At 37.6% G+C, this 26,301-nt stretch overlaps 1 protein-coding gene across 2 annotated transcripts in view; it reads left to right on the forward strand.

Moving 5' to 3' along the window:
- LOC114653894 (centromere protein F-like) overlaps positions 1-26,301 on the forward strand; it is a 71,147-nt gene that overhangs the window by 34,465 nt on the left and 10,381 nt on the right. For both annotated transcript variants that reach the window (XM_028804451.2, XM_051930441.1), the window contains exons 12-15: positions 512-3,024; positions 8,072-9,587; positions 11,540-12,223; positions 25,801-25,922. In XM_028804451.2, coding sequence (XP_028660284.2) covers positions 512-3,024; positions 8,072-9,587; positions 11,540-12,223; positions 25,801-25,919 — 4,832 coding nt within the window. In that variant the 3' untranslated portion in view covers positions 25,920-25,922. The remainder of the gene's footprint in view (positions 1-511; positions 3,025-8,071; positions 9,588-11,539; positions 12,224-25,800; positions 25,923-26,301) is intronic.

Below are 26,301 nucleotides of genomic sequence, written 5' to 3' on the forward strand. Positions count from 1 at the left end.
ATGGACTTTTTGAAATTCTTTGCTGTTCTCTGGCCTTTTATAGCAAGACTTTCTTATCTCCATTCTGCATGAAACATGATATTAAAAGAATTTTTCATCTGTCACTTACTCCATGTAGTTTGTAGTAACATACAAAATAACATTTTTTGGGGTGTTACTTTAATGACAGCTCTTCTAACTATGTCTAAACTAAATTTGCACATTCTTCCACTGTCTGGGTACCTATTTTCCTTCTTCATTCTATAGACATGTAAATTAGATAATTGTAGTGATTGTGTACATGAATCACCTTGGTAACGAAGTGGTATCTTGTCCATGAGTGCAAGAAATGCTCGGGCCTCCAGAACTCTGAACTAGATTAAGTCGGTGTGACAATGTTAGGTTTGGTTTCTTTCTGCTGCAAGAAATAGTTGTTTTTTTCAGAATGATCTGATTTTTAGTTGATATTTAATTGATAATTATGTGATGTAAAATTGATAATTTATTGTATGTGATTCTGTTTTGAATGCAGCCAAATATTTAGGCTACACGTCTCCTGTATCCATAAGGGCCAGCCCAACAGGTGAAAGCTACAGTCCAAGAATAGTGTTGAAAGAAAAACATCAAACTCAAAATAAGAGAAAAGATACCTTGAAGAAAGAAGAGGTAAAAATAATATCCATGTCTTGTGGGAATATAGAAGAGCACTCCATATCATCTTTTAACAAAAGAGAGCCGGGTGAGGGAATGGATTCTGAAATTTCAGAGCAACAGAGAATGACACTTGGTTTTCAAGAGTTTCACGAGAGTAAAACTGAACAAAGTGAAGAAAGTTATCCTGTTTCCCAAGATGACGAAAATGGAAATTCTTCCTTTACCTCTGATGATTTAACTGTAAAAACTCCTGATACTTTGGAAAGAGAAATCAAAAGACTGAAATCTGATTTGAAAGAATCTCAGATAGAACTGGATCAAAGGCTGGAGGAGTTAAATATTCAAAGAAAGGCTGCAAGAGACTACCATGCAAAGCTGAAGCAAACTGCTAAAAAACATTCTATAGAAATTGACAAACTTCAGAAAGCAAAAGATACATTTAAAGAAAGAGTAGACTGTTTAGAAAAAGAGCTGGAGGTCAAAAGAGCGGAAGTAGTTAATCTGAAAGGTGTTCATGCTTCTCTAGAAGCTCAGTTAAATTTACCAAGGGATTCAAGAGATTTAGAAAAAGAGATAATGCAGTCTGATGATGCATTAGATCATAAAGACACTTCTGAAGCATTTCAGAAACAAAAATGTGCTTTATTATATTTGAAGGAACAGGACACTGTAAATGAAAACACAGAATTCAAAGATTTGAAACAAAGTGAAAAAATAAAGCAAGTGGAGCAGTGTTGTGCTGTAAACAAAGAAGCTAGCTTAATTGTGTCTGTTAATAATAATAACTGTAATAATAATATTAGCAGTTCTCACCTTGTAGAGTCTGAATTAAATGAATCATTTTCAACAGATGATAATAATACTACAATCATTAAAGAACTGCAGGAAATTCTAAGCTCTAAAGAGGCATTAATGAAGGCAAGAGACAAGGAACTAGAAGATCTTAAGTCAAAATTGCATGAAATGGAAACTTTAATACATAACGTGGACAAGTTTGCTTTATTAAAAACTATCAAAGAGTCTAAAGATGTTCAAACATCACCAACAGATGGGATGACTAATCTGTTACAGCTGGATCTAGACATGGAACAACTGCACAGAAAATGCAGAGAACTAGTATGGGAGAAAGACCAAGCAGAGAAAAAGACACTTGAGGCCCAAAGCAAATTTGACAATCTCCAGTCTAAAATAAACAGAGAGACGTCTCAGCTAACTTTAGCTTTTGAAACCCAAAGCCAAAACATTGAGAATTTGTTGGCTAATTTGGAGGAAAAGGACAATGCTGTTGAGCAACTTAGCCAAGAATTACAGGTGGCCAAGCAAAAGGTGTCAATACTGCAAGATGAAAATAATGTGCTCAGTGCTAAACTATGCTTGCATGTCTCTTTAGACAAGAAAATTGAAGGGATACCACAACACCTTGAGAGCAGAAATAAATTTGAAAAAGTCAGTAAGGGTAAAAGTGAGATAGAAGAGCCGTTAACTAACAAACAGCAAACACCACTAGAAAAAATGGAAGCTATTTTTTGTGAAAGAGACACATGGTTTACAACAGCCAGCATATCTTGTAGTGATGAGGAAGAGAAGATACCTTTCAGTATTACAGGTAATGCTACAGTGAGAGATAAAGTAAGCAGAAAACAAATTATTACAGAAGACTATCCAAATAGAATGGTCTCAGGAGTTGTAGAAACAGATTTTGTAAACGGTAAAACACTGGGTACTACTGAGGTCTTAACTACAGTTTTAGAAAAGCAGCAGAGAGAACTAAGCCAAAGTCAGGATAGCAATAAACAGAAGAAAAACACATTTCCTCCTTTAAATAATTTTCAGATGGTCATTAACAATGAGGAGAATTACACTTCTCTTTTGTCAGTTAGTTCTGAATCCTGTGAAAAGACTATAGGGTGTAAAATAGATGAGATCAGTGAGCAAAGATATACATGCATTCCTGTGACTGAGGATTTGGACCTGCCGAATATTGTCTCTTATCCTCAAGAAAACAGAGACAGTGGGAGCCAGCAAGTTGTACAAACTGTGGATTCTTATTCCCAGTTTCCATCAGAATATAAAAGCTTGAAACTTGCACTTGAGCAGAGTAATAAGGCACTACAGGAGCAGAGTGATAAAGTTCAAGGGATGATAAAGGAGATTGAGGATGCTCAAACTTGGAAATATATGTTTATTAAAGAAATGGCCCATATTTTGAAATCCTGCAGAGAGGGAGGAGACCAGCAAAAGGGCATCACTAGAAATTTGCAAAGAATGGTACAGGAGTTCATTAATAAAAATCTGGACGATGAGCTGTCTGAGCTGCAGGGCACACTAGAAGATTATACAACACCAGTTCAACAAACAAAGGAGAAAGTGACATCTATTGTATTAAATCAGGTAAGCCAACTTACTTTTTTCCTTTTTGTTTCACTGGAATATTTTTATACCTGTTCTGGCCCTGTATACGTGTTCTTTCCAATGTGTGCCCAATGGCTTAATCTCTTTCTTTCATATTTGAAATTCCTCTTTCTCTCCCATTACACCCATTGTTCCTTTGCATCCTAATGGTGCCTTTTCTCTTTTAATGGCTCAGAAGAGAGTGCTAATTGTGGGATATGCAGGTGAAACCAAACTTTTGACAAAAACACACCTGCATGCCAACAGTCACAAGTAAACCTAAGTTACTTAGCTCAGTGATGTTATAAGAATCTATAATACCAAGAGAAAACTGCACAAACAGGTGTGATTCTGCAGTGATATGTTTGACACCACTATCACTTCTTAATTCTATGATTCTTTTTTTTTTGTTGCTCTTCTTTCCTTTCATGTAGTTTTATGTGCCTGGTTAATGGGATTGGGAGTCATATCTGTTATATTTTTGGACATATTAAACATATGGTTGCTGTGCTTTCTTGGTAGTCGTTCTTAAAGTAAATGTAAAAGTCTGATCTTAGAAAGAAAACATTTGTGGCAAGTTGAGCTGTTACAACTGGATTAGTTTAGGATAGTTCAGCATAAAGTAGTAAATTAAATAATTTACTACCTTTTAGGAAAATATGGGCTACACTTATATAATGAGCAGTGAAATTCCTCTAGAATAATATATTTATTTTAATGTTCTCCAAGAATGATAATATCATTAATATAACTAGCTATTTTACATGGCTTCATCCAGGAAATTTCCTAAGATAATGGGCATTATTCCTGCTTACTGGATGTATCAGATGTACTATGTAACCAATGGAGTACTTTTCTATATACAATATTTTATTTTTTTGGACTGCTGCAACATGCTATATACAATTGCCCAGGAGTAAACATTTGTGCTCTAGGTCAGTTCTTGCTTTTTCTAGTGACAGGCCTTGGCTTTTCTTGATGGTCATTGGAAAAATATAGCTTCATAGGAAATTATATTATTTTGAATTCAAAAAGGAACAGTAGGAATAGTGTGAATTTGGGGTATGAATATTTCACCCTGTAGCTCTTCCTGTAAAAAAAGTTGCTTAAATCAGAATTGAGTGTAATGGTTTGATCTGTAATCTTATACCATCACAAAGTTTTGAAGCCTTAAGATGCAATATAAACTGAATCAGGGTTTACTTTAACTTACTACATACAACTTTGACTTTTATAAACTGAACATTTACATGGGACATACAATGAATTAAACATTTTAAGCATTACACAGAAAAAAAATTGAAAAGAAATTATTGTCAGCTATGTACATTTTTCTAGTGCTTAAAATGGAAAATAATAACTGGCAGTTACTTGGCATCTTGCTTGTCATAGTCGGTGTCTTGTTCCTTCTTGCCTTTCGTTAGAGTGAGGGGTGGTCATTGCACTGTGCTATACTAATATTCAAATGGGGAGGGAGGTAGGGTATAACAGTAGCAGCCCACTAATATGCACTGCAATGTCATGCTCCTGTATGTTCTGTTTGTAGAGATTTCTTTACTGAGCTGAATAACCATTTAAATTTACCAAGGCACGCCTCTGTTTGTCTTTTGTTGTAGCTAGGACTTGAAGTTACCAGCCCTTTACTTAGCATGTTTAAATGTGCTTAAATAACCCGATTGCTCACAGAAACCTAATTTCTAAAATACCACATAAACCCTTGTTCTGTTTAGAGAAATGGGGATATTGCCCTCTAAGAAACTGTGGTAGAGTGGGTCCATGGCTCAGAAAATGGACGTTTTAAATAAATAATTACCGCACTCGCGTCTTTGTGTAGGGGCGTGATAGTGTGGTTCCCATGTGTAATGCAGGAGTGGACAGCCCTGCACTTACTGCAAAGGTGCAGGATTGCCAGTGACACTAATTGGCACCGGGAGCTGCTGATTGTTGCATCTGTACCAAGTCCACTTTTTAAAGGGAAAAACAGTCTGGCCAGTGACCGAGAAAAGAATGTGGTTGAAAAGGAAATTGAAGACAGGCAGAAGCAGAGATGGAGGGCGAGAGTACCCAAGCTTACGGAGTGAGGAAGGTGGTCGGGAGTGAGCCTCAGGGCCATGGGAGCTGGAGGTTATGAAAGGGGCACTCCTACTGAGTGCTGTCTGGGGTGTAGGAGTAGCTCGATTGATGGTGTCTCTCCACAAGGGCCAAAGGTGAGCAGCAGGAGAGGCATGTGGGGCTCAGCAGGTTGCCCTGCATATGCTGAAGGAAGGGTGGCAGGGAATGGAGCCCAATATGAAGGTTGACTGCACCTGTCTGTGGGCGCCTCCTCCTTCAGCAAGGTCCAGACAGGATAAGGGGAGGAGATGCAAGGTTTAAAGGGAAGCATTGGGGCTCACTATTTTTATGGACTGTCTCTGGTTTTTAACCTCATTGTTTTAATGGATTATTTATTGAAATGTTTTTACCTCCACCAACACCATTTAATTTTAATGGATTATTTATTTATTTGACATTTTTTTCGAAGCAGTGCACAATTTGTTTGGACACTTGTTTTGAATTTTCTTATTAAAAGCACTGTTCACTTTTTCACCATTTCTTTGCTTTGTGTGTGTTTTATCCTCCTCTGCCAAGCTCACCCAGTTACGTTATCAATGGTGTCAGGTTTAAGGGGCTCCCAGACAAGAGTGGGCGCATGGAGATGACCCGCACTGTCACAGAAACCTCATTAACAGAGGTGCATTTCTCCACAAATAATCAGATGGTGTGGCCAAGTAAACCCATAACTGGGTTACTGTTAAGGATTTTGTAGTCTGCACATGTCTGTTGTGCTGTATCAGCCTGCACATGCTTTCAACAACCACAGGTAGAAATGTCCACAAAATACATTTCCAGAGGCCAATGTTCAGGTGGCTGCATTATTGGTGACCACATTAACGAGTAATGTAATGCATATCTTATTGAAGTAAAAAAAATACCTGCATTGTTGTTATTCCAGTAGCGATGGGTGTTAGGCAAAAAAAATCACACATACTGGATCCTTTGCAGTATTCAATTTCACAGCCAATTGGAAAAGTTTGCTGTGTGCAATTCAGTAACAAATCTACAAATAAAGCACCAATTTGACAAAACATATTTATAAAACACAAGAAAATTATCACAGGCGTCATACTTATTTTTGGATTCACAGTGGCCAATGATATGTTTAACTCTTTTTTTTGTGCAGTAAAATAACGTTGAAGTGTTTTGTCATGTACATTATATGTACTGTACATAAGTCCAATCAACAATCCACAGGAAACAACACCCTTCAAATTTGTATAAATATATTTTTTTTGCAAGGATTGGTAAGATGTGACAGAGAATGGTGTACTGTGTGTACCCAAGGGTGCAACTTTCTAAGCATGTCTATATTGAGCTTCAGGAAACTTTCATCCTTCACGTCTGCTAGCTACCTTCATTTGCATAAAGTGGCAGCTGCACTTCTCTCTGTGATTCCTTACCTTACTTTGCGGTGCAAGGAAAAAAAACCCAATGTGTTTATTAAAAATAGTTTGGTCATAAAACAACATTACCAACAGTAATTGGACAAAAAAAATTGGATTCAGGTCTGGGGAACATGCAGGCCAGTCATTGGTATCAATGACTTTGTCATATAGGAACTATCTACTCACTGTGGCCACATGAGGCCAGGCATTGGGCTGCACCAGGGGGAACTCCGGGCCCACTGCACCAACGTAAGGTCTGACAATGCCTCTGGGGATTTCATCCCTGTACCTAACAGCAGTCAGGAGACCATTGCCTAGCATGTGGAGGTCTGTGTGACCCTACAAGGTATGCCTCCCCAGACCATCACTGACCCACTGCCAAAACTGTCATGCTGGATGATATTGCAGGCTGCATAATTTTTACCACAGCATCTCCAGACTGTTTCACATCTGTGAGATGTGCTCATTGTGAACCTGCTCTCATCTGTGAAGAGAATGGGGTGACAGTGGCAGAGCTGCCAATTGTGCATTTTGTGGAGAATGCCAATCGAGATTCTCGGTGGTGGGCTGTGAGCACATGTACCACTAGAGAATGTTAGGCCCTCGTGCCACCCTCACGGAGCCAGCTTCTTACAGTTTGGTCAGAAACTTGCACACCAGTAGCCAACTGGAGATCATTTTGTAGGGCTCTGCCAGTGCTTTTCCTGTTCCTCCTTGCACAAAGGACCAGATACAAGTCCTGTTGCTATGTTGATACCCTTTTACTGCCCTGTCCAGCTATCCTCATGAAATGGCCAGTCTCCTGGTATCTCCTCCCTGGTTTTGATACTGTGCTGGGAGACACAGCAAACCTTCTTGTAATGGCACTTATGGATGTGCCATTTTGGAGGAGCTGAACTACCAACCTGAATTAGCTGCAGCTATTGCCTCATGCTGCCAGTAGTGACAAGGACACTAGCAAAACACAAACCTAGAGAAAAATCAGTCAGGAAGGATAAGGGGAGAGCAACTGTCTGTGGTCACCCCCTGCAAAACCACACATACCTTTTGCCTGTCCAGTGCACCTGTTGTCACAATTCACAATTGTTTATGCTTCCTAACTTGACAGATTGCTGTCTCTGCAGCTTAATTTACTTGGTGTTAGACTGTGATGATTAAGTGTTCCCCAAGTACAACCACATATTGTATCAAGCCAGAGTGTGTGCACAAGCAACTGAATGTGTGTGTGTGGATTTTTGGCTATAATGTCATTTTCTTTGCAGTGTTTGTGAGTTGTGTGCAGTCTTGTCAAATTTTTTTAAGTTAAGGTATCTGCTTATATACAGCATCTGCAAATATACAGCAATGTATAAAATCACATCTGTCAATATACTGAGTATTTTGCTAAATGAGAGCAGCAAAACATTTTTAAAATTTGCCAAGCTAAAGTATTTTATTTTTTGACCAAAATAAGACAAATTTCTTCAAAGCTAAAGTAATGTTAAGAAATGTATAAGGTGTTATTGTTTTTGAGTAGCACATCTTACCATCTTAGATCAGTCATATTTTTTTTCTGTTTTTCTCAGGTGAAGGAATTGCATGAATTGGTTTCTAACCTCACTGAAGAGAAGAACAAACTGAAAGATGAACTGGAGCTTTGGAAAGGCCAAATTCTAGGAAATCCAGACTCCTCATCTTGTAGTGATATGCTGGTGCAACCTGCCAAAGACACAATAGTTTTGGTTCATGAGGCATTAGTCTCACTTCCATGTACAATGGGCAAGGCTGTATCATTAAGGACTGGAGCTAAAGTAGCAGAAACTGTTTCATACTTGGAAAAACCCAAGGATTCTCCTCCATCTCATCAAGTACAGAATACACCAAAAGATACTATAATCCACTGCAAAGAAGATAAGAATGACAGAAAGAAATGCAACATTACTTCTGATAAAAATGAGTGCGTGAGCTCTGGCATTGAAATTTCTGATGGAAAACTCCTGCTTGTAATGGATAGTAAAACTACAATGGATAGTCAAACCAAGTTTAGAGATGATATTGCTGGCAGCCATTCACCTTTACACATGGATCAACTATTACACTGCCATAACCAAAAGAACAATGAAGCATCTTTAGTTAATCACACCAAAACCATGCAAAACTGTGATAATCTGAAAGTGGGACAGAGTAATTTATACATTCCCTTAGAGGGTGAAACAAATGTTAGTAAGCATTTAACAGACATTTCAAAACACAATGCCACCGAGTGTGTTACTCGCACAAACATTTACACAGAGGAAATCAGAAAATTGCGTGATCTGGACCTTATTATAGACAATCAAATGAATCCCATCACCACACTTAGAACAGATAGCAATTTTACATTGGATGAGCAAAGCAAAGATGTTCATAATGTCATGACAACCTTCCATATCCCTGAAAAAGCTAGGGAAACTGGTAGTGTAAGCAATAAACTATATGTGTCAGGCAGTGATAAAATGATAGAATTTAGAGGTGCAACTGACCAAATTAGCAACATAAATAATGTATTAGGATGCCAGTTGAAAGCAATAAAAGGTGATTGCCAAGAGACTGAGCCACTCATAGCTGAACAGACCTTATTTGAAATTCAGCGTTTAGATAAAGAGAAAACAATTGAATGTCTAACCAATCCAGATTTTGATTCCAAGCCTGAAGTAGTTGATAAAGTCACCATGGGAGAGAGGTGCAAAATAAACAAAGAGGATGTCTATGATTTCAGCTGTTCTTCTAGTGAACATATGAACAAAAGAGAAGATACAACTACACATTGTATCAAGCCAGAGTCAGAGCACAAGCAACTTAAGTTTGCCTCCCCAGAGTCACAGTTGGAATATGTTACAGTTAATGTTACTGATGTTGCAGAGGAGCATTGGAAAAATGCCAAAGTCATTAACACCACAACTGAGAAAAACACGCAGAATACTGATTACTCAGATTCTGCTCTAAAAGTTATGGAACAACAAAGCACAATAAATGATGGCTCAGTGTTAAGCCCTGAAGAGGTTAAGTCTCTGGTACTTCATGAAGAAGAGCTGCGGATGATGGAGAATGGCACTGGCAATGGTGAGTGTTAAATGCTGGACTCTTTGATATTATAGAGGTTCCTTTCTCTTTAACAATATAGGAAGACAGCAGCCAATATAAACTATAAACATAGGTTGAGTACCAAGAAGTGTGTTTGAGTGTATCTGTTAATATCAAATCTACAATCTAAATGTTCTCATTCTGTGGAGTTTTTTTCCTGTGACTGTGAATATCTCCTGTTGAATACCTTGTTTGATTACATGGCTGGATTGTTCAATAGTTGGTATGTTCATCTTGTTCAATTGCCTAGCAGTGTTACTCAATTTTGCTAATTGTCAACCTCTCCTCCATGTGGATCACCTTGTCATATGGTCATATTCACCATGTGGTCACAATTGCAGTTGAGTCGGATGAGAATTAGCACATCTAAATGGAAAATTATGGATTTTTTATTCTGCAGATTTGCGGTAGCAGTTTTCTTCGGTGGAAGAGTTCAAGCATCTTAGCATCTTGCTCACAAGCAAGCTTAAATGTGTTTGTGAGATTGACCAAAAATATGCTTGCTGAGATGGACTCTAGCTTCCCCGCAACCCGGCTCCCAATAAAGCAAATTTAGAAAATGGATTTACTGGACTGTAGCAGTAAAACAATCCATAGATGAATCTCTTTGGATTTACTGGTCAAAGTAAATCATTGCTCAGCTTTGGTAGGTCCCCAAATAACAAGACTGCAAGTACAAGTGAAATTAAAGTTCCTGCCCATGGTTAGCATGCTCACTTCTTGAAACAGAATGAGGAACTAAATGATACAGGACAATGTCATAGTAGAACTGTAGCCTTATCAAATTAAGAGGAGCTAAATTGTGTTGTGTGGTCATGTAATGAATTTGCTTTGGATGTCTCTCACACACAGGGACCACTGCAAGAAGACATGCAGCAAATCCAGGACATCCTGGATTAATTCCCTAGAATTATCTAGAGACTGTTACTAAATCCTTGGTGCCCTGCCACCCTTCAGCTTATTGCATTGCCACCACAGCTCTGTTTTTTAAATTGGAGAATGGGTGGTATTCACACTGGGCCAGATCTGGAGAATAGAGTGGCATCTCATTAAATCCACAGCTTTGCAGAGTAGATTTTGTCATTCATATAGTGTGAGCATGGGCATTGTCATAAAGGTGGGTGGTTGACAGCACTACTTGTCCAAGCATAATTTGGATCGGTTACATCGGCCATTTGGGGCACACAGTCAAAAAGGACTATAGCCTCAACATTTTAAAAATATATGCCCATAATCTTTTAGGTGTTTGCTTGGATCCAGAATTTCTGTGGTGTTGGAGAATCCCATCCTTCTTATGTTTCGCTTGTTTTTTGGAACTTAGATTTAGTAAAATATTTACAGAAACACTGATTGTTTTTGCAAATATATGAAATGTTAAGACTATCACTCCTGTTTTAGAGTGGAGTGCCTATAATCCATTTGTCTGTTACCTGTAAAAGTGGTTAGCCACTTAAAGATTAACAACATAATAATGAGACAATTTTAATTCACTTTATTAAAAAAAAGTATTTGCTCTGTCAGACACTTTAGAGAACTTTAGTTATTTTTAGCAATGTGTTTTATTTAATTGTCTGAAGAACTTCAAATATAGTTTTTTTTCTTACGATTCTTGTAATTGTATGTTGTGATATAAATATTATTGGATTTCCTTTATTTTGGTGCAGTTTTTATGTCGTAAAAATCAGAATTAATCCAAATATTGCAATTCTGGCTTAATTTATATATTTAACAATTTGGGATTTATAAATAAAGTCTTTTATCATACTAATGTCAGAAAAAAATTTAGGATGCATGAACTCAAAATCAAAATTAAACATATTATGAACATGTAGTATATATCCTAATCAATAAGTATAAATGATTAGTTTGTACTTGTTTTCTGTATCTGTGTTCTCTTAAACTATTCTGTTTTCTCTTTTTTTATATACCAGATTATGCATTACTTACATGGCCTGAGTCCCTGAAGAAGCATTTAGGAGCAACACCTTCTGAAGCAGAAACTAGTCTCCATCTGTGCAGTGACTTGACTTTAGAACGATCTGATTACACAGTCAGCAGTACCTCAAGTGAAAGCAAGCCACTAAATGAAAAGTCTTGGATGGATGGTGAAATGATTACAAAGGAGCTTTGTGGTACTGAATTACTCCCTTCCAGTAGCCAAACAGAAATTCATACTAAGGTTCAAAGAAAGATTGAAAATGTGTGTCCTTTACATAGAGATGTGCAGTCAGTCTGGACACAGACAGAGCATGACATGGTATCCATCTTCTCACAAAAATTAAAAGACCGTACAATGTCTGCAGTGGCAGAGTTGCAAAGCAAACAAACACAGACAGAGAATAACTGCAACTGGCAGAAAGCATGGAAAGATTCACAAACACAGACAGAACTTATATTTGGACCAGAAGAGAATAAACTAGAAATTGAAACTGAGATAGAGGATATTGAGGACAGCAGCTCATTGGGAGATGATAAACTCTTATCGCTAGCATTTCCACTAGAGTCTAACCCAGCTGAAATAGCCGAGCGGATTCTGAGGAATCGCAATCGATTGTCAGTAGCATATGATGATACAGAGTATGAACCTTATGGCCTGCCAGAAGTGGTAATGAAAGGTGAGTTGTCAATCTTTCAGATATCACAGATTTTAAAATTGATTAAACAATAAGAGTGAATTTTATAGTAAGTGTTATCTGCTCCATTTTGCCTTTATTTCCAAATGTTTTTTGGTCTCTATCATGATCCTGTCTACTGTTTCCACTTCAGCTTCCTCTTAGTACTATGCCCAGTCATTTAAATTAAATCCAGCATTTTTGTTTTCCTCATTTATATGTATACTCACTAGCTTGACTGTTTCTTTCATACAGATTGCTTTGTGACGTTATATCTTTGGAATACTTGTAGTAAAGTATTCTTGTGGTTTTCCCCATTAGTTTGCCTGTTATCTGCCCTGTCAGTACTCCTTATTTATTTTGCTGTGTTTGTTATTAGTGCTTTCTGGCAAATCTCAAATGCCTTTTTTTCCCAATTTTTGTACAGTGGATGATACTTTATTTTACTGTGTATCTGTAAGTGTGGCTGGATTATTGTCCAAGTAGATCCTGAAGGACAAAGAGTAACAAGGAAAAAGTAAAGATCTAAAGAAAAGCATTAGATCACTTAATTTATTTGGACATCTGCCTTTAGCTTTGTTGGAGCAACTTTCTGTAGAAGTTTAGTTCATCTCCTGACAATACTGTTAGATTAAAGGAAGTATCAAATGAAAGGTCACTGAGAATACATTAGGTTATTGAGTTTTTTATGCTACATGCTGTGTTACAGCAGTGTTTTATTTGAAATTGATACACTTGTAATATATTTTTCAATTTACACCGATTGCATACTTTTGATTGAGATTTAGAATGCATATAAATAATAGAAACAATACTTCCTTGATGTCAAATATAAGCTTTGGTAAAAAGTAACTCACTAAGAGACAACAATGGACTTTTTATGTGCAGTATCTCAGTATTCCTTACGGGAAGACTGTTACAGTTCATCTGACATATTAGTGCTGGGCGGTATGACCAAAATTCTATATCATGGTATTTTTCAAAATTGTACTGGTTTCACGGTATTCAACGGGATTTTTTTTTTCCATGCATGAGCGGATGTTAACCACATTTTCCACTGCAATTACTGCAGGAGACTGGCTAAGAATAACCAATTCCACTGTCATGAGACTTGTACATTGTACAAAAAAAAAAAAAAACATTTTAATGTGCACACAAGTATTAATACAGGCTTGCATAGCCCCATCAAGGGGGTGGTACTAATGAAGAGAAGGAATCGCATTGCATGACAGTTTGCAGTCAAAATATAGAACCTTTTTATTGAACAAATTTTGCAAACAACTTAAAATATAATTTTGACAACATATTTTCAACCATCCAAAGAGGCATTTAGACTTAGTAAAATATCCAGAGGTGCTTGTCAAAATTTGTATTGAACTGAACCTATCTTAGAAAACGAATAAATAATAAATATTTTTTGTAAACCAACTACACTTTCTGTTAATGTTAACAATCTCTGTCCACTGACACGTTAAAGTGACTTTTTAAACAACTTTACCATCATTAAACTGCATAATATTTAAACTAATAAATAACAACAATAAAATAAATAATAGTACAACTTCCAGTAATAATACTGTTACTTCAAGGCTACAAGCCCAGGTACATTACCCAGTATTCACCAAATAAAAATAAAACAAGTGCAACTTGGTGATGACATCTTTACCAACTGAACAATCATATTGTAAAATGCATTATATACATAAATAATAAAACTGCAACTTGCATTTATAATGTTATTTGTGGTATAGCGGGTCCGCGGCTTCAACAAAAAAATATGGCCAGTTGTTAAATCCAGTTAGCTGTGTCTGTCTCTGTGGGCGTGATTGCACGACCGCGGGGAGTTGATGAGGTAATTGGGCCAAGTCGCATCTGCACGTGTGGGTGTGATCGTTCTCAATTGCTTCATTGGCTTCCTGAGGCGTGTGATTAAGACACTGCGCCCACGGAGACGTATATTTATGGGCTGGCAAGATAGGGGAAAGGAAAAAAAGAAAAGAACAGAAGGAGGTTAAAGAAGGGAAAAGGCAGTCATGGAAGACGATCCAGACACCAGGAAGGTGAAGGCAGCATGAGCTGGAGCTCCATGAGGGGAGCGCAGGCTGAGGTACTCTAGGGGCTGGTTCGCCCCACTGACTAAGTGTGTAGAGTGGGGCGAGCAAGATTTAAGACTTCCCAATGGATCGACTGAGTGAGCGCGAAGGAAGATGGGAGGTGTGCCGATCTCGGACGGTCTGGCTGCGCAGTGTGGTGGCAGCCAAGATGGGGGTCAGCAGAAAGAAGTTCGTGCTGTAGAGGATCCACCAGCAACACCAGTGATGGGTGTGCTGGGGAGACAGAAGGTGGTGGGCTGCGATCGGTTGAGGAGAGAGACTGCATTTTAACAGTTATTTATTATGGATTTTATCCCCACGTTTTACTGGTTTTATGGATTTGCTATTTGTTTTTTGTTTTTTTGAACACTGCACAATGGACACTTTTGGTTTTACTTTTGACTGTTTTTAATAAAAGCACTTGAGCACTTTACACCATCCCCTGGTTTCAGTGAGATTTGTCATAACTATCGACGGTGTTGGTTCAACAGATTCCCATGTGGAAAGAGGGAGTCTGCATGGGACCGGCATCGTCACACTATTACACAGTACCCAGGTACATTACACAGTATTGAAAAATAATAAAATAAAACAAGTGCTACTTGGCTTGCAGTATTATCCAGTACTATAGAAACAGCATTCACAAAGTTGAAAATAATAATGGTCCACATCAACCTTTTAAAACCAAAGTATCTCTATACAACAGATGTGACTCCTTTTTTCGGCAAAAGTTCTTCTCTGTCATCATGTTCAACTGTATCGTCTGCTACAGTTTCAGTTTCGGAATGTTCTCCGTCCATTTTCACCGCGCAGTACCTCCACTGACGCATGTACTCCGTTGCATTCGTGTTTAGCAGTGTAGCAGTGAAAAAGGTCCCCCCTTAAACAGTTTCCCGATGCGCCACTTTCCGAACATTGTTTAGGCTATTTAAACTGGTGTTGCGGTATAAGAAAAATCCATATCGTAAGAAAAATAAAAAATGGTTTTCGATATGAACTGGTATACCTCCCAGCACTATGACATATACATTACTGCATAATGTGACCTTTGCGCTGGGTGAGTCTTGTGAGATGAGCTGTTATGTTTGTAGTAGAGCTTTTAACCAATAATTGAAATCAGATTGTTTTGTTTTTAAAATATTTTATAATACACCCCCTATGCATTTGCAGTGCAAATGTCTGTGCACCCTTGCTTAAAATGTCTGTTACTGTAAATAGTTAAGTGAGCAGAAGATGAACTGATCACCAAAAGGCATAAACTTAAAAGATAACACATTTCTTTTCAGCATTTTATGCATGATTAATGTATTGCTTTTGTTTTGTATAATTGTACAGTGAATAAAAGGAAAGGAGCACCATGCAAACGTTTGGGCACCCTAGGATATTTTAGTTCTCAGATAACTTTTACCAAGATCTCAGACCTTAATTGGGTCATTAGGGCAATGGCTTGTTAAACCATTGTTAGGAAACTCCAGGTGATGCAAATTACAAAGCTATAATGACTCCTCAAACCTTGTCCCAACAATCAGCAGCCATGGGCATGTCTAAGCAGCTGCCTACCACTCTGTAAAAAAATAATTCAGAAGGCCACAAGAAGATAGCAAAGTATTTTCAGATAGCTGTTTCCTTAGTTCGTAATGTTATTAAGAGATGGCAGTTAACAAGAACTGTGGAGGTCTGGAAGACCAAGAAAACTTTTTGAAACAACTGCTCATTGGATTATTAGAAAGGCAAATACACTCTCCCATTTGACTGCAAAAGAACTTTCAACTAATCAAGTTAAAATAGAACTTTTTGGCCACAGTGTGCAAAGGTATGTTTGGAGAAAAAAATGGTGCTGAATTCTAGGAAAAGAACATGTCTCTGACTGTTAAGCATGGGGGTGGATCGATCATGCTTTGGGCTTGTGTTGCAGCCAGTGGCATGGGGAATATGTCATTTGTAGAGGGAAGAATGGATCCAAATAAATAACAGCAAGTTCTGGAAGCAAACATCATACCATCTTTAAAAAAGTTGAAGCTAAAAAGATAATGGGTCCTACAACAAGATAATGTTTTGAAACACACCTCAAAATCTACAATGGAATACCTGAAGAGGCCCAAGCTGATGGTTTTGCCATTGCCTTTACAGATTACAGATTTCAAAAGAACAGTACATGCAAGATGGTCCAAGAATCTTGCAGAATTAGAAGCCTTTTGCAAGGATGAATGGGTGAAAATACCCCAAGTAAAAATTGAAAGACTCATTGCTGGCCATAAAAAGTGTTTACAAGGTGTGATACTTGCTAAGTACTGACCATGTCGGGTGCCCAAATTTTTGCTTCAGGCCGTTTTAATTTTTTTTTGGTATGTTGTACCTGTGAATGATGGAAATAAAAATGAAATCCATCCATCCATTTTCCAACCCGCTGAATCCGAACACAGGGTCACGGGGGGGTCTGCTGGAGCCAATCCCAGCCAACACAGGGCACAAGGCAGGAACCAATCCTGGGCAGGGTGCCAACCCACCGCAGAAAAATGAAATCTTGTTTAAAATATTAAAGGAATGTATCATCTTGAACTTTATGCCTTTTGGTGATCAATTCATCTTCTGCTCACATAACTATTCACAGTAGCAGACATTTTAAGCAAGGGTGCCCAAACTTTTGCATGCCACTGTATATTTCCAAGTGCTGTGTTCATGTACATTTCCATGAGTTGGAAATAGGCCATTACCTTGCTACTGTCACAATACACCCTTAAAGCTTCAAACACAACATTATTAAATTCTCAAATACTAATATAAGTTCCATGTCCAAGAAGGCATTCATTTAACTTTCCTTATTTTACAAACATTAACCTCTCTTTTTTAGCCAATGGAGATATGTTGCAGCTCCTGCAGTGTGGTAATTATTGGTTTTGGGTTAAGTTCATTTGTTTTTTAAGGTACTTTTTTGGTTAGTATTACTTCTTAGTTTAATCATTTTTATTATTAGTCATCTTTTTTAGACACCCTTTGTTTTTAATGACCAGGCCCCATTGCTATCATTTGACTATCAGTGATGTGGTACATGACAGCATCAGGCTTCCACCATAAAATGGTGGCATGCAGCTTCTTCAGTATCCCTTGACAGATCAAAGCAATGACAAAGAAAGTCTTTCTAGATAGTTAGGGGCCAAAATCCTGAGAGAGTTCAGGTTTCCTGTTCGCCAAACTCTATTTTTGCCTTTTGAGTTTTGGTTTTGACATTTGATTCTCTGAAAGCTCCCCTGGCCACTAACTGTGATTTTTGTCTGGCCTTTCTGCCCTTTTTTTCATTTAATTTCCTGGTTCATTTTTCTCATATTAATTGAGAACACTGCCAAGATGGTCATCAGGAAGTGAGCAAACATAGTATCTGGAAGAGTATGTAAATATTGCAGGGAAACATGAAGAGTGGTTTTAGGTGAGAAGTCCTGCTTGTCTGCATTATATTTAATTATATCCATTATTCTATTTATATATATAATCCAGTATGTGTCTGTATTAGGGATGCACCGATACCACTTTTTTGGAAAACGAGTACGAGTACTTGCATTTCAGTACTCGCCGATACCGAGTACTTAATAAAAACATGATTTAAATTTACAGGTAACAGCTTTAGTCATATAATTTAACAAAAAAAACAAGAAACTCTCGTCTATCCGTGGTGAAACTAAATGCAGAGGAGGCTTGCAGTAGGCTGTGGATATGTTTTTTCACAGAGTCGTGTAGTTTTAGGCAGCTCCGTGTCAGTCATGTAGCGGCGGCTTGGGATATCATATCTGGGCTCCAGAACATGGAGGAGACGCAGGAATCCCACATTTTCTACCTCCGAGAGTGGCTGGTCACTCAATGCAATGTACTCGATAATTGCCTGTGTTATTTTCACAGCACGTGGATTGTCTCTGGACATTTTCTCTCGTCTTGCAAGAGTTTGTTGCAGCGTGGGTTGTGTTGGTTTAGAAGCGTGGGTAAACTCTTTGTACTCGTTGTCGTGTTGGGATTTTAGGTGCTTGATTAAATTACTTGTGTTAAATGCGCTACCTTTTGAGCCTCCTCTGGACAATTTCGCTGAGCACAATTTGCAGTCCGCCTTTGTTTTGTCGTCTTCATTCACTTTGAAATAGTTCCACACGGCTGATATGTCTCGCCTCACCTTGCCTTCTCCCCGCTCTGAGCTGCAGCCGGGGCCTGGGGGCAGGCACTCGGCGCCTGTGATTAACCCCTTACACGCCGCTCAAACATAGATATTTCTCAGACCGTGGTATCGGTCCCCGGTATCGGGGGACTTTTAACGAGTACGAGTACTTTAGAAAATGTGGTATCGAGGCCGATACCACCAGATACCCGTTTCGGTATCGGTGCATCCCTAGTCTGTATGTCTTTCCGCTTTTCACGGGAGAACTACTTAACGAATTTAAATTGGGTTTTTTTCTATAATTTGCTTGAACATTCCGGTTTATTTTGCGGCTTCTCTCATTGTATTCAGTATCATAGTTTGCTTGCGGTACCGATTTATTTGTGCGAATCTGAGAGAGCAGCTGCAGGCCAAGGAGTGGGGTGCATCCCCCCTCACTCACGCACCAGTCTCCATTTGAGTCAGCCTACATCTCGCCACGTGTTGGATCGTACCTTCCCTGTGCTTAGCTAGCAATACCTGTTTGTTCAACAAACATTATCATCTTCAGATTGTTAAGGAGTAACATTTGACTTTTTGACTTATTCTGGCTTACCAGAATATATGATTTTAATTATGACAATCCCTACAAACTGCATGTTTCCTTATATGTCAGTCTGAGCATCTCTTCTTTGTGATGTTTTGAAAACCCAAATGAGCCCAAACTCTTGACTTTAATGTGGTCAGAGTAAGTATTAGCATGCTTTAATAAAATGCAGTGTATTGTATGTCAGATATGACCACTCCTGCATAGATTCTCATACTTACACAAGGAGTAGAAAAAGAAAATCCTAAAACATATCCTCAGTGATATATTGCCGTAAAAAATATTATAATACTGTTTGGAAGTCACAGTTAAATGTTGTCATGTTCTTTCATAAATGTAAAAGAAAACTTGAATATAATACATTGAAATATTTATCACCATCCCTTCTTTCTGCCTTCATCAGTTGATTTGTACAATTGATTCTGGAAATCTTTGGAAAGAGATAGCAAGTAATAATCATTAACTTGCTAAATTTAAATATGACTTCATGTGTGTCTGGTACTTTTTTTGAAAAATGTTCTCTTCCAGTTACTTTCAGTGACGCCCTTTGTGTACCATTAATATGCCTGTAAATTTTCACAGTGAAGAAGCTTTTAAGAACCAATACAAAACATAACTAAAATATATAAACTTGGTTAATGTGAATGCCAAGTTGGCATTTTGATTACTGGTTTGATTATGTTTGGTTATAATCAGTTGTTAGAACATGCAGAAATTAGATAAATGCTTGTGGGTGAGGGAATAGCAGTGCTTGCTTGATGAACTGTCCTAATGAAAATGCACTTTTGCATGTTTAACTTGGCCCAAAACTGGTCACAACCTTTATTTACACATATCAGGACTGCTCCATACTGTTTTTCTATCATGTGCTGCATCCAGAATTGTTCGGTTTATTCCTTTTTGTGATTCTGTTTTAAAGTGCAGTAATTCTGCAAATAAATCGTCTCATTTTCAAAAACACCAAACCTCTCTTTGAACCCAAAGCATATTTTATTTTAGCCCAAAAAGGATTTTCCATTGAACTGATCATTGGGATGAACAATATTAGGTCATTTAAACAACTGTTAAATTCACTTACAAGTTAAGAAAATATTCTACAAATCCCACTAGTTGAAAGGAAATGCTGCATAGATGACCTGGCAAGTTCTTGAAGTGGTTCTTTATGAAGAAACAGCTTTTCTTGAAAGGTCAAAACGTCACATGCAAAAAAAGGGGAGCTTACATGCCCTCTGATGATTAAGCTAGGATAGCTCTCCCAAACCATTCAGTTGTACCCTTTAATCTGGAACTTTTTGCCACCAAGCACATCTAATGATTTAGAAAAATTATCTTCTGCCTACTTACTGGTTTATGATGTCATCCTCACTGAGAAGGGGAAACACAGCTGGTCCAGCCTAGCAATGTTCCTTCTAAGGTTTATTTGTGTTAGAGTGTGCACAACGTTTTATGCATGTAATATTTCCAGTAAAGCACAAAGAAATGATTCAAGAAATCTACTTCTCAACCATACTCCACCATCTTTCAGAAGTTTACAAAGAGTAGACTGCACAATGGTCCCCCTCCCAGATATTGTTTATTAAAACTCTGGATGTCTGGAAAGTGCGTAAGCAAAATTTTTGAAAATTAACATTAAAGTAAGGTGATCCAATTATGCCTACTCTTCATGAACAGTTTGACAGTTATTATTGTTGAAATAGAGCTGCCAAATTTTAAAATTAAGTCAAAATTAACATAGACACATTAAAAAATATATTTTCTAAAAAAGTTTAATGTAGGTGAAATATTCTGGGTGCTACATATGTTTTTGTTGTTTATTTTTATTGTATTTTTTAGTTATGTTTCTTAATATTTTTACTTTTTTGCAAATGATGCAGCAGCAGAACATGAAGTGCTTATTACTCCTGTGTAATGACATAAAAGAAGCAAGTGAAGACTTCAGACTTCAAATGAATGTGACACTTGAAAAATCTGCCTTCCCTAAACTCTCTGCACAGACAAATGGAAAATAAAAGCAGAGTGGCATGTTTTGAACTGCCTGCTTGGAATGCATGTGAGAAAGCCAGATAAAATCACTTGTGATTGTTCAGATACGTTAGACATAGTCCGTAATCAATTCTTCTTTTTTTATTAAAAGAATCATGCACCTGGTGGAATATGAATTAGATATGTAGGAGTTGACTTGATACTTTGCAGTACAGGATGCAGTTGAGGTCTGTAGGGAAGTGTAGTTAGTAATATGTGGGAATAAGATGAACTCAGTTTCTCATTTTCCTCCTTTATAATTACAGCAGAAATCTAATACATGTGGCCTTAATATTTTTTTTTTCATGATGCCTTATTGTTTTAGGCATTGTGTGTCAAGTCAGCAGCCACACAAGATACACGCAGTGTTTGAAATTGTATATTAGCTTAGTCTGAGGTAACATAAATGAACATTGTTTGCATTGAAAAAGACTCTTTAAAATGGTCTTTTTAAATTCTGATATAAAAACAAGAAGACAGTCAGTTTTTCCTTGCTATGATGGATGCTTACAAGTTCTAGCACAGCTGCAGCAGGTTAGATAGCTCAAGTTTAAGAAATAGAATCCTGAATCCTATCAGTTTTATTATTGCTGATACAAGCTAACTGATGAATGTTAACATTTTTATTCATGTTCTCTGTCACTAGGTTTTTTTTGATGGTTGCTAAATGCTTTTAATTGGTGGTTCAGGGGTTTCTTGCTTTGTTTTAACATTTGCTTGCGTTATTTTTGTATTTTTGAGAACTAACTTTTTGTGTCTGGTGTTGATTTCTGTATTAATAATAATAAGGAAACAATTCTATAATAATCTACTAAAAGTCACAAATTCCTGAAAAAAATTTCATTTCAAAAGAGCCACACACCTGTAATATAAACAAAACAGGTACTAAATGAAAGATAAAAAGATGCTTACAATGAAACAAAACAAAAGGCAGCGCTGGAGTCCCAGTATGAACCTGACAGAGTGAAGCTGTGTTACTTGCATATGGAACATGCCATATTTGATCAATATTTAAGTCAACAGAGACCGTAATGCCATATTTGTCACATAAGTATTAAGTATTCTACAGAGGATTGAATAGTATGTTTATTTTATAATGGTGCAATCACTAATAGCAGTTATGTCTTCATATATCCCCTGACTCTCAAATCTAAATTGTTTCAGCAAATAAGAAGAAAAGGTTTATAATTCATTGTTCTAAAACACATTTTTTCCTTTTTTTATATCAGCATGCATTCATTTATGTGTGAGTATACAGTAATCCCTCCTCCATCGCGGGGGTTGCGTTCCAGAGCCACCCGCGAAATAAGAAAATCCGCGAAGTAGAAACCATATGTTTATATGGTTATTTTTATATTGTCATGCTTGGGTCACAGATTTGCGCAGAAACACAGGAGGTTGTAGAGAGACAGGAACGTTATTCAAACACTGCAAACGAACATTTGTCTCTTTTTCAAAAGTTTAAACTGTGCTCCATGACAAGACAGAGATGACAGTTCTGTCTCGCAATTAAAAGAATGCAAACATATCTTCCTCTTCAAAGGAAACAGAGAGGAAAGCAAACAAATCAATAGGGCTGTTTGGCTTTTAAGTACTTTTAAGCTGCACACAGAAGGTAGCAACGTGAAGATAATCTTTCAGCATTTTTAGACGAGTGTCCGTATCGTCTAGGTGTGCGAACAACCCCCCTGCTCACACCCCCTACGTCAGGATCAGAGAAAGTCAGCGCAAGAGAGAGAGAGAGAAAGTAAGTTGGGTAGCTTCTCAGCCATCTGCCAATAGCGTCCCTTGTATGAAATCAACTGGGCAAACCAACTGAGGAAGCATGTACCAGAAATTACAAGACCCATTGTCCTCAGAAATCCGCGAACCAGCAAAAAATCTGCGATATATATTTAAATATGCTTACATATAAAATCCGCGATAGAGTGAAGCCGCGAAAGGCGAAGCGCGATATAGCGAGGGATCACTGTACTGTAAATGCAACTGTGACTAAGGGATTCCATTGGAAAGTGACAAACTGCCCATCACTGAGACACAATATACATTATTACCACTTTATGAAACTCTGTCAATTCTTTTTATTGTGAAATGAAACTTCAGCCTGAGTTGTTACTTTTGTTTATATATATATATATATAAAAAGATGAAATGCTGTACAAGCTTGAGGTAATGTTGTGAAAGGGGCTTCTCTTGTCGTCTTTGATTTTTTGCATGGGTATCACTCAGTACCCATGGCTCAATGGATGTAATTGCATCCTGAAAAACTTAAATTTGCTTCAGAAAAGCCAATGTTTCTACATTAGATCACTAAATAATTTATATTAAGTAGATGCTCATTTATTTGCTTTATATTTTTACAAAAGATGTATAGTTAAAATGTTTTAGTACTTACCATAAAACATCATTAAACTAATGAGGTATTTCCTGTGTTCATGTTTTTAGTCTTATTTTTATTTGTATTTCTTCTTTGTTCTGGTTGTTTTTGATTTTGTATTGATTTTTTGTCTGTGAGTGGCTAACGTTTTGTTCAAATATTTGTTTACTTATTTTTTTTATTTAGCTACTCTCTTTGACTGCATTTTATACTTTGTGAGAATATTACTAAAGATGTTGGAGGTTTTTTTTTCCTTCTTTCTCGGTGTTTATTTAAAGCTGTACCCAGAAACTTCTTCTCTGGGTACATTGAGGTCCTTGCTGGTAATACATTTGTACTTAAAAGTGAATGTTGCACATATTGGCTAAGTCCCTGAATTGATGCATTGTTCCCAACAATAAAGATAAAAAATTTCACAACTTGATTTTTAAAAAAACAATACTGTTACAATTCTATATTTGACACTGTATAAGCCCATACACATTTTTAAAAGTACTTTTCAGATGACTGAAGTCTTACATATACTGTATCTTGAACATATTTTACATATTTTTAATTTTAGTGGTTGATATTTAGAATTACGGTTTGATGAATGAAATTGGTATGTCATGATCAGTCTGCTCATTCAATATGATTGGACCCCAATAGCAAGCTTCTGGTCAAAAGAAACAAAAAGAGGAAAAATGCTAATAAGTCAGGTCACTTAGAAGTAGGGATGCACCGATACCGAAACGGGTATCTGGTATCGGCCTCGATACCACATTTTCTAAAGTACTCGTACTCGTTAAAAGTCCCCCGATACCGGGGACCGATACCACGGTCTGAGAAATGTCTATGTTTGAGCGGCGTGTAAGGGGTTAATCACAGGTACCGAGTGCCCGCCCCCAGGCCCCGGCTGCAGCTCAGAGCGGGGAGAAGGCAAGGTGAGGCGAGACATGTCAGCCGTGTGGAACTATTTCAAAGTGAATGAAGACGACAAAACAAAGGCGGACTGCAAATTGTGCTCAGCGAAATTGTCCAGAGGAGGCTCAAAAGGTAGCGCATTTAACACAAGTAATTTAATCAAGCACCTAAAATCCCAACACGACAACGAGTACAAAGAGTTTACCCATGCTTCTAAACCAACACAACCCACGCTGCAGCAAACTCTTGCAAGACGAGAGAAAATGTCCAGAGACAATCCACGTGCTGTGAAAATAACACAGGCAATTATCGAGTACATTGCATTGAGTGACCAGCCACTCTCGGAGGTAGAAAATGTGGGATTCCTGCGTCTCCTCCATGTTCTGGAGCCCAGATATGATGTCCCAAGCCGCCGCTACATGACTGACACAGAGCTGCCTAAACTACACGACTCCGTGAAAAAACATATCCACAGCCTACTGCAAGCCTCCTCTTCGTTTAGTTTCACCACGGATATTTGGACAAGCAGTGTTAGCCCTGTGTCGCTAATTAGCCTAAGCTCCCAGTGGATAGACGAGAGTTTCTTGTTTTTTTTTTGTTAAATTATATGACTAAAGCTGTTACCTGTAAATTTAAATCATGTTTTTATTAAGTACTCGGTATCGGCAAGTACTCGGTATCGGCGAGTACTGAAATGCAAGTACTCGTACTCGTACTCGTTTTCCAAAAAAGTGGTATCGGTGCATCCCTACTTAGAAGTATAGTCCTCTGCTATCTGACCTGAGGAGAGAAATGGAAATAGCATAGACATTTTTGGTGTAGTTTGTTGCAGATAAGACGGAATAACCTGATATCTACTGTAAATATGAGAGCAGCAAGGGCCAGTTTGACCCTTTAGGGGTAGTTATCTTCAGGGGCATTTTTAGAATTTGGCTACTGTAGGTTTAAGTTCTGCCACAACAATTCAAAGAACCCAGCTTCCATTTTATGCCTTGTGATTGACACAGAACCTGTAGTGGGACAGTAGTAATACCGTGGCAGGAGGCAGAGTAGTTTTGGCCAGATGGAGCAAGTTTAGATGATAAGAGGAGACAGTGGCATTTAGGGAAGAATGCAAGCTGTATTTATTTATAATGTGCATTAAATCCTCTATAATAAGGACCAACTTGTGTTAGCCATGCACATATTGTTTTGTTAATTCTTCTTTATGAGGGTTTGTGCGTGTGTGTGTGTGTGTGTGTGTGTGTGTGTGTGTGTGTTTTGTTTAAATCTTGGATATTTGTGGGTCTGGTATATTTCTGTTCAAGCTCATAAATGATGTTAGGAGAACAGAGTGGAAAATATCTTACAAGCAGTTTATCAAAACTGAAGTGCTTTGCATCTTACATCTTTTTGTACTTACATATATTAAACAATATAATTATTAATGCTGTTGTAAATATCTCAAACCTTTTCTTTTAGGCTTTGCTGACATCCCTAGTGGTCCTTCTTGCCCTTATGTTTTAAGAAGAGGTCTTCTAGGCACTACATTGCTACCTGTTAAACAAAAACCAGCTTCAGAGGACAGTCCCAATTTGTGACAGGTACACAAATAATATTAGTTTACAAATTATTTGAATACTCATAAAACATTAGTCATTTTGTGTTAGCGTTAATTTTTTCTGAGTGTATAGTTATGGTGAAGTACTGAGGGGCAAGAATCTGTAGTTTCATCAAATCTTAAGCCATTGTTTACATGAGTTTACATGAGTTTTCTGTGGTTTTATTGGAATTTTTTTTCTGAAGCCATTTTGAATCTGGAATGGTTTTTTAACATTGTCTTCATCTTTATTTATTGTCTTTTGTATTACACCCAACAAAAATGTAATATAAAGGTGTAATATGGAAAGCTATGCACCATTGCCTACAACGGAAGGATGGCAACACAATAAAAGGCACTGATTTAACAAAAACAAGTTTTAT

Source organism: Erpetoichthys calabaricus, chromosome 1 (assembly GCF_900747795.2).
Source record: "Erpetoichthys calabaricus chromosome 1, fErpCal1.3, whole genome shotgun sequence".
Lineage (NCBI taxonomy): Eukaryota > Metazoa > Chordata > Cladistia > Polypteriformes > Polypteridae > Erpetoichthys > Erpetoichthys calabaricus.